The sequence below is a fragment of the Vespa mandarinia genome, chromosome 21 (assembly GCF_050613455.1).
Source record: "Vespa mandarinia isolate Hongniang chromosome 21, ASM5061345v1, whole genome shotgun sequence".
Taxonomy (NCBI): domain Eukaryota; kingdom Metazoa; phylum Arthropoda; class Insecta; order Hymenoptera; family Vespidae; genus Vespa; species Vespa mandarinia.
This window is the reverse complement of record NC_140830.1, coordinates 1,332,501-1,342,500: the sequence shown is the minus strand read 5'-3', so window position 1 is coordinate 1,342,500 and position 10,000 is coordinate 1,332,501. Positions and strand designations below refer to the sequence as shown.

At 38.9% G+C, this 10,000-nt stretch overlaps 1 protein-coding gene across 2 annotated transcripts in view; it reads right to left on the bottom strand.

The window, feature by feature from the left end:
• Positions 1 to 10,000, bottom strand: part of LOC118443993 (homeobox protein araucan) — a 138,216-nt gene that overhangs the window by 10,208 nt on the left and 118,008 nt on the right. For both annotated transcript variants that reach the window (XM_035871757.2, XM_035871758.2), the window contains exons 5-6: positions 5,296 to 6,346; positions 5,072 to 5,155 (exon numbers count right to left, since the gene is read on the bottom strand). In XM_035871757.2, coding sequence (XP_035727650.1) covers positions 5,116 to 5,155; positions 5,296 to 6,346 — 1,091 coding nt within the window. In that variant the 3' untranslated portion in view covers positions 5,072 to 5,115. The remainder of the gene's footprint in view (positions 1 to 5,071; positions 5,156 to 5,295; positions 6,347 to 10,000) is intronic.

Below are 10,000 nucleotides of genomic sequence, written 5' to 3'. Positions count from 1 at the left end.
ACCGATGAAACACGCTGAGAATTCCAGAAACGTGCGCGTCGTTTCATCGCGACGGTTCTCTCTTCGAGGTCTTTTCGGATGAACTGCCGAGAACGAAACGGAAGGCTAAGAGAGAAAGAGAGAAAGAGAGAGAGAGAGAGAGAGAGAGAGAGAGAGAGAGGGAAGAGTGATAGAGAAAAGGGGAGGTAAGAATCGCGACAACGTCTCGGAGGATTTATTAAGGAGACACCTGAATCCTCCCGGAATCTTAAAGCCGTTAAAAAGATCGGCTATCCTCTCGCCTTCGTTCGAAGTACACGGACAGAGTTCCCGAATGATATTGGTATGTTAGTATTAGTAGGGAGGATGGCGATGTTGATAATGATGATGGTGATGGTGTTGTGTTGTTGTTGATGATGGTGATGGTGATGGTGATGGTGTAGTGGTCGGTGGTCGATGGTTGGTTCTATGGTGGTCGCGAATTTTATGCAGATGCATAGGTAGATCGTGTAAATATCGTAAGAGGTAAGGTGTCGAGTTTTGCTTTGGGTCAGGACGAAACAGTTTGGGTTTAGGTTAAGGTTAAGAAGGTTTCGAAGCCCACCGTCCACCCTAATGGCAATTAAATATCCTCGCGCTAATTGCCAATTACAGGGGGCTGGACGTCCTACGGTGTGTTTATTCTTTTTCTTCTTCTTCTCCTTCTTCTTCTTCTTCTTCTTCTTCTTCTTCTTTTTTTTTTTTACTGCTGCCCCTTTTTTTCTCCCTTTTTATTTTTTCGATCGAAGGAAAGAGAAAGAGAGGAATAAGAAGAGGAAGAATAAGAATAAAAATAAAAAGAATAAGAAGAAGAGGAAGGAAAGAAGATAGTCTCTACTTGGTAGGTGCTGCCAAAGGCACTCTACTCCAGCAAGTTGGTCCTTATGCTCTCGTATACCTGTCCGTTTCTACGAGAGGAAAACGAAGGGGCAGGAGAAAAAAGGATGAGAGATCAAGATGGTCGAGAGAAAGAGAGAGAGAGAGAGAGAGAGAGAGAGAGAGAGAGAGAGAACGAGAGTGGCATTATAAGCGACCAAGCCACGAGGATCCAACAACGGTCTCCGCACTGGTATACTGAGACGGGAGAAGAGGAGAGGCGAGGTGACGACAGCGAAAACTAGTTTATTTGGGACGCGGCTATAAATTAGGATCAGATCGCCACGAGATAAGGGAGTACCGGCTAACACCCGGCTCCCTCCGAAAGGATGCCTCTCTTTCTTTCTCTCTTTCTCTTTCTCTTTCTCTTTCTCTTTCTCTTTCTCTTTCTTTCTTTCACGACTTTTGCCATCCTACGAAAGCAACAACATATCCACCCGTTCGACGGACGACGAGTTTTGCGTTGCAGAAGCCGAATCTCTTAGCGAAAGATTCGAGGGCGAATCTTCGTCGTCACCACGTTTCCCTCGAGATCTCTAATGTGAAAGGTGTGAGACAAGGTCGGCACAGTATCTTTGTTCACTTTCATTCGTATAACGCCAAACGAAAATGTATTATTTCATATTTGAAAAATTTTCCACGTATTTTTGAATTCTATAGATTTTCATCGTATAGAATGGTCTCTTTTGAATTTTCTCCCTTTGCTTTCTTTCTTCTACTTTCTTTTTCTCTTTCTTTCTTTTTCTATTTTTCTGTTCTTTCTCTTTTGTTTTTCGTTTAATTTTTTTTTTTCTTCTTTTTTTTCTTTTTTTTTTTCTCTTTTTTTTTTTTTTTCTTTTTTCTTTTAAGTATCCAGGTAGACAAAGATAGAGATCTCTCTTTCAAAGGACTTTTCGTTACGAATTTTTTTTTTTTTTTTTTTTTTTGGACTACGTTACGAAGAAAAAATTTGTTATAATTTTTACAATATCAATTTACATTATATCGATTAACATTTAAATAAATTTCTATGATATCGAATAATATTGAGAGAATTTTTTTTTTTTAATATCGAATAATATCAAAACAATTTTACAATGTGAAATAATGTTGAAAGAAAAAGATTTTTATTAATATCAAAGAATATCGATATCATTTCCCTTTAATACGATCTTTGATAAAGAATCGATTTGTTGTTGTTTATTTTTCTTTTTTTTCTTCGATATTAAGATTAAGGAAAATTTCTTCTTTTTTTTTTGTTTCTTATTTCGTCTCTCTCTTTTCTGTTTTGTTATTTTTTTTTCTTTTCTTCCTTTTAACACCGTAAGTGTACTTACGTTTCGATTTTTTTCGGATGATGCTTTGGAAAGAAATTTATTTTATTTTATTTTTATTTTTTTTTTCTTGATGATGGGGTAAAAAGAGAGCCCATTATTCTACCTCGTCGTCTATTCGAATTGAATCGAATCGAATCAAATCGAATAGAATCGAATAGGATACCCCCTCTTCAGGGAACGGTACCGATACCTTAGCCATGACTTTACTGCGATTTCACGAGAAAGGTTTCGGGAAAAAGACGAACGACATGAGTAAACCCTGGAGATGAGAATATCGTTTTCTATCGTTTTGTAAGGGAAAACGAGTGAACTATCATTCTGATTCTCTCTTAACGTAGCAATTTTTCTTCGAATTTTCTAACATTATTCTAACGTATATCTTTCTTTACTTGTGTCCATTATATGGACGCATTGAAAAAAGAAAAAAAAAAAAGAAAAAAGAACTTACAACGTCGCAAAAAATTTACACTACATCTGACGCATTCAATCGTTCGATCGAAATGAAATAAATTTTGTTTATTAAATTATCGGTGAAAAGAAAAATAGTTTTTTTTTTTTTTCACACATTTATACGTAACTTGAACGTAAAATAATAACGAATAATTTTTCCATTAGTTAGACGATTCGAAATGACGTCTCTCATAATTCTTTTTTCTATTCTTTTCTTTTCTTTTTTTCTTCTTTTTTTTTCTTTTTTTTTTTTTTCTTTTAGATAAGAGATACAAGAAAGTTCATTAGCGTACTTTTTTTGTTAAATTAGAAATTGTACTTTAAAGATAATTAGTTGATTATTATTAAAATTGAAGAACGTCGAATGGTATAGTGTAATTATTTTTCGTGAATGTAGTAATACTATTTTCTAAAACAAAATAGCTCGAATGTAGATATGTCAGGAACGAGGAGGACATACTTTTTAGCTGATTAGTTAATTAATATTTTAATCAAATTTTCTAAACAATACCCTCAAATGACGAAATGTCGTAAAGGACGAATATAACTTTCGGTTAATTAATTAATTAGAGTATCAGCGTTCAACGTGATAATTATCAAAATAACAAGAACAACAATAAAAATAAAATAAAATAAAATAAAATAAAATAAAATAAAATTCTCTTGAAATTTTCTAATAGAAAATAGTTGAATGTAAGAAAGGATTAACGAGAAAAAGAAAAGAAAAAGAAACTAAATAAAAAATCGAGTATAACTATGATTAATTAATTACTATAAAATATTAATTAATTACTATAAAATAAGCGTATGTGTCACTCTACGTACTCGTACGTGTCAGGCGATAATTCTCAAAAGAGATTCGACAACGAATTTTATGAAAAAAGAAAAGAAAATAAAGAAAAAAAAAAAAAAGAGAAAAAAAAAGAAAAAGAAAAACGAAAATTAAAAACTAACAAAAAAATTGATGAAATAAGAAAAAGAAAAAAATATTCGAATGAAGGTACGTCGAAAAGTATGATACGAGCTATCATACTGTTCGTCAATTAACATATCGATTATTATAAAATGATCGAGTATCGGTGATCCAGTCGCGTCATATAAGCAGCTCGTTGAAAAAAATTCTAAACAAATTTCACGTGGGGGAAAAAGGAAAGAGAGAAAAGAAGAAAAGAAGAAAAAAAGAAAAGAGAAGGGAAAGACGAACAAAGAATAAAAAAGGAAAAAAAAAAGAAACACTGGAAGTAAACATCAAGGAAGAGGAGAAACTTGGAATAATATAAGAACTAGAGAGAAAACGAAAGAGAGACAGACAGACAGAGACAGAGAGAGAGAGAGAGAGAGAGAGAGAGAGAGAGAGAGAGAGAGAGAGAGTGCACTTTACGTTTTCAAATCCGATCGTCTTTCGTCGCTTCGAAAGGTATCTCGTTCGTGAGAGAAGAGAGAAAGAGAGAAAAAGAGAGAGAGAGAGAGAGAGAGAGAGAGAGAGAGAGAGCTGGACCGGCCGCCGAAGTCGTTCGTTCGGTTACTAACGCGACAGGTTGAGGTGTGTCCGAGTATAGTGTTCCCAAGCGTTACACGCACGCAAGGACCTACGCGTGTATCATGCGTGTGTAAGAGAAAGACGCAGCTAGCCAGAGCGGTGATTCCATTCACTGATTGAAATCTCCGTTCATTTGTCACTGTCAAGGAGGTGGCGAGAGGCTCTCTTTCTCTCTTTCTCTCTTTTCTTTTCGTCGATCCACTCACTCTCTCTCTCTCTCTCTCTCTCTTTTTATTTTTTTTTTTCGCCCTCCATCGACTGCCCACGCGCTACTCAATACCCCAACGCTATTATTATTTCAACGCGAGACTCAGGCTAACGACCAATCGACTCGCCGGATATTAATTCTTTATCGATCGTCCACAGTGATGTCCGAGTATGAAAGAAAGAGAAAGAGAGAGAGAGAGAGAGAGAGAGAGAGAGAGAATTTGGGTGTTAAGAATAAAACGGATTAAACTAAGACATGATTCACGGATACGATAAAACGTACAAACTCGTTGTCTCTGTTAAACGTACCTAAACAGTATCCAAACATTCGTCGTATATATATATATATATATATATATATATATATATATATATATATATATATATATCTCTTTCTCTCTCTTCTCTCATGAGTTTAATTTTTCTTTCCTTTTTTTTTTTTTACCCCTTAACGCAGGACGTAGACTAATTTAGCTGATGGCGATTAAATCGCTTACGATCGGCTTACGAGTACGCGGAATGTAAAGAGAAAATTTATTGCTTAACGGTAAGAGCATTAATGAATTTCGCAATGGTTAGGTATTCGAGGATCGTTAAACGATCTCGGTAGGATCTAATCTACGATCTATCGATTACTATACTTTTTATATGTATATGGACTCACCTTGAGAGATAGGGACGATTTTCTTCGATCTCTATGGACGTTTCTTAGACCGGCGATACGAACCCACTACCCATTGATTGTGATCTGTAATGATAATGATGATAGTAACAAAAAAAAAAATAAGAAGAAGAAGAAAAAGAAGAATTAAGATGACGTTACGTTTAAGAAAGGAATTATACGGATTAAATGAAAAAGATTTTAATCGATATTTGATAAATACTCACCCTTTGTAGAATGGTTTAAACGCAGTTGTAGCTTCTGTTGGTGGTAAACTGGCAGTGGTTTGGTGCTGATGAAGAATTGAATTTTGTCCCGCCGGTGAGAAGTCCTTGTGCGGTGAACTTTGAAGTCTCGAGGCAAACGTCGAGGCCCCACCAGCTGATCCAGATGTAGCGGATAGATAACCGCCAGCACCGGGATGACTCGTTGCATAATGATTTGGATTACCGTTGCTCGTTGGATTGGTATTGCCAGTGGGGCAATAACCGGCCGGTGGTGGTTGGATCACCCCATTCGGAGTGGCCACCTTCATATTGGGTGGCGTCTGAGGTGGGGTATCCGTACCAACTTCTGGAAACCCCGCCGCAGCTGACGAGGACGCGGACGATGTTGAACCAGATGAGGAATTTGGATTATAATGAAGTTGTCCACCGGATGAGGACGATAGGAAACCACCGTATCGTGCGGCAGCACTGGAATAAGGTGCAGTCGCTGCCGCCGAAGGACTCATGGAAGCCGACGAAGGTAACGCGAAGGATGTACTCAAACTACCACCTCCAGCACCGCCACCACCACCTCCACTACCACCACTACCACCACCGCCACCAGCACCACCAGCACCAGCACCACCACCACCACCACCACCACCACCAGATCCTAACCAAGGTTGTTGCGAGTGGTGATGATGTATTTGATTGCCAAGGTGATGTTGTTGTTGAGCGTAATGTTGTTGATGATGCAGATGATGATACTGCTGATGATGAGGATGAGACGGTGGTGGTGGAGTCTTGCAAGCAGCCGTATCCGCCAATGACCAGATTTTTGGTTTCGTCGCTGGTATCGGTACACCACCACCGCTGCAATCCGTTTTAATACTTTCGTCTTTCAAATGCTCGTCCGTCGCATAACCTTGATGATGATGATGATGATGTTGCATCGTATGATGAAATGGTAATTCTCCTCGTCCACGTGGATCCTCTTCCAAATCAAGATCATCCTCATCGTCAAGGTCTTTCTCGTGTTGCATATGTTCGGCCTTGACGTGTCTCATTGGCTCTGTCGAATTCGAACGATATCATTTTTTTTTTTTTCGATTAATTCAATAAAACAGGTCAGTATTACGTTACGTGATTCACGCAAATATCATATACAGTAATTAATGGTGTTGCAAGAAAAAAAAGGGGGAATCTAGACACGCGTATAATGCAATATCAACGCGTTAATGGTTTATAATCCCTGGTGTGAAAGTGAGACATAGATATCTAGAGAGAACGAGTCATCCTATAGGGGCTCGCGTGTTTCGGAAGGGTCTCCCGTTGCACACCCTTATATATATATATATATATATATATATATATATATATATATATATAGTTAAGCTGTAAGGGATGCTGTGAAGAAAAAAAGAAGAAAAAAGAAGAAGTAGGGAGTGAAGCCTTCAACCACTTTGGGCGCGAGAGATTTCTACTTTCCCTTGAGGCACCGATAGGACGACGACGAAGACGAGAACGAGAGAGAAAGACAAAATGTTAGAGAATGAGAGAGAAAGAGAGAGAGAGAGAGAGAGAGAGGAACTGGGAGAACGCATCTCTTTTCTCTTTCTTCGATCCCCCCTCCCTCTCACTCTTGCGCCCTCCCAACCCTCTCGGGGCACACTCTAGGATCGTCCCCGCTGTCTGCCAACTAACCATCCAGCCATCGAGCCAAGCCAGTCAGTCAGGGGTGAGAATTTCATTAAGAGGTTCGAATGAGTCGGCAGAGGGTTTACTTGATGGGTCGTCAAGCGATAATTCCCAAGCTGGAAAGGGGCTGCCGTTGCTACTGCTGCTGCCACTAACGAAACGAGAGAGAGAGAGAGAGAGAGAGAAAGAGACAGAGAGTGAGAGAGAGAGAGAGAGAGAGAGAGAGAGAGAAGAACGCAAGAGAGAAAGTGAGATTGGGCTTTAGGGTGCAAGCATCACCCCTTATAAAGAGAACCTTATGGGGCAACTAAATAGATACTAACGTCGAGTCCACAAGTGGCTCTTTAACTTTTGACCCTCTTTTATCAGCCGTTAATCTCATAATCTTCGCGCCGTACCTACTGATATCTCGATGGGAGAATTTCATTCAAGTTGCTCGATCGTTTGTATCGTAAACCAACTCTTTATATATATATATATATATATATATATATATATATATATATCTACATATGTACATATATATAATATATATATATACAATTTCAACATGGAGATTTATTTTTATGTATATATTTCTAAGAGGACGGAGGGTATGGGGAGGGGAGGGGGCAGGATGGGTGGAGGGAATGTCCTGATCGTTAATGCGTTTTTACAGGCCAATAAAAATCTTTTTAATTCGTGCTTCGAGGAGGTTATCATGATCTTCCTTTACTTCCTTTCTAGTTCCTTTTTTCTTTTTTCTTTTCGTTTCGTTCTTTTCCCTTCTTTTTATTCTGCGATATAATCCAAGCGTATAAAGAACGTTACTCGTTAATAAAATAGCTTTTAACGTCGGGGGAAAATTTGAACGTACTCCCTCTCTCTCTCTCCCTCTCTCTTTCTCTCTCTCTCTCTCTCTCTTTCTTTCTTTCTTTCTTTCTTTCTTTTTCGGTGTAAGAAAAACGTTACGGTTAACTAAAATCTAACGATACCCATATAACGTTGGTTTTACGCGGTAAGCTTAAAAGACCTCGAGACCACCCTCCCTACCTGTATCTCCCTCGCCAGTCTCTCCACCCCTCCACCCCTCCTCCCCTCCCCCTCCCAGTATCCGTACCACATATCACGTCAAATATATCCTATAGGTATAGGGGTTCGCGAAAGTTTTCAACCCTCTCGTGTAGGTACACGCACGTGCTTAAAGTGACCACGACCACTCTATATACGGTTCGTCGTATCACGGCGTAGAAATTCATGAGCACCAAGAAAGGTCTACCCCTTGAATTTCCTACTGTTGAAAAGCCACTATAAGCATGAGCGTGTAGGACAACGATCTCGAGTAGTCCGCAAATATTTGCTCGCACGTTTACCGTCGATGGTTTCTCGTTAATTATCGCCCAACGGTCCATAATAGAACGACGGATCTTAGTACGCGTATAATTAAACATTATAGAGATCGTTGTTTTTGATTTTTCCTTTTTCTTTTTTCTTTCTTTTCTTCTTTTCTACCACACCCACTCCCCATCGCCACCCTCCCATCCCCTACACCGCCTTTAATTATCAATAAGCTCTTATTCGCCATCGTACATTTTATCATCCTCGTCATTTTATTGTTATGTATAAAAAAAAAATAATACATAAAGATATGATAATAATAATAATAATAATAAAAGATATAATAAATATGAACGATAAACGACGAATGATAAAATATATTTTCCAATAATAAAGTCTGAACGTTATTAATTTATCTTCATTGATATTATATTTTAAGATCGTTTGTTCTTTTTTCGGTTTTATTATTATCGGTTATTCGTCGAGATACGTATGTACGTACGTGTGCGTCTGTGTACGTGTGTATGTGTGTGTGTGTGTGTGTGTATGTAGAGAGAGAGAGAGAGAGAGAGAGAGAGAGAGAGACGATTTTATAAAAAAAGAAACGAAACAAAATAGAAACGGGGGAAAAAAAAGCAAATAAAAAAAGAAAGAAAGAAAAAAAGAAAAAAAGAAAGAAAGACGTCCTGAATAGATTTCAATGGGTTATTAAATGTACACGTATTCTTTCATATGTATATATATATATATATACATTGATAATATCATTCACACCAAAATTTCTAGTATCAAACGTAAAAATCTAAATCAAATGGGAACGAAGAGATTTTTTCCTGAAATCACGTAACACCCGTGGAAGTGTCGTGTTAGGGGACTCGTGACGAGGCAACCGGACGACGATACCTAGCTAGATGATCGGGTAGTGTAAGAGAGAAAGAGCGAGTGAAATAGAGAGTTAGAGAGAGATAGATAGATAGAGAGATAGATAGAGAGACAGAGAGAGAGAGAGACAGAGAGAGAGAGAGAGAGAGAGAGAGAGATAGAGAGAGTTAGAGAGAAGGACAGCAGGAGAGCCGATATTGGCCAATGTGCGGTGGGGTAATGGTGGCCATAGGAGGGTCCGTACCATTCGTCTCGCCGCGGGCGCCGATACATCACCGTACCTCGTACCACTCCTGTCCCATGTATATCCACATACATGTATATATATATATATATATATATATATATATATATATACGAGGTATATATAGAAGCTTACATATATACTATATATAGACATATAGCATATAGATACAGAGAGCTTGTGGCACGTAGCATATATGCTCCTATGGATGGCTACTCAGCCTGGCCGCACCCTCGCGTACCAACACAACGAAACTTCACCAACGGAATCTCCTCTGGAACGGAGCCTGACTGGTGCTTAGGTGAATATACGTGTACAGTATTCGCATGTGAATGTTAACGCGCTCACGCGCAAAGGCCGGCGGCTCTTGTAGCCTTTACGACGACGACGATGACGACGACGACGACGACGACGACGAAGACGACGACGACGACGACGAGGACGACGACGAGGACGAGGACGAGGACGAGGACGAGGACGTAGAGGACGACGAGGACGACGACGATACCCGGAGTACGTTAACGCACGGCCCGTTCGCTTCCACTATAGGGTAGAGAGAAATAGAGTGAGTGAGAGAGAGAGAGA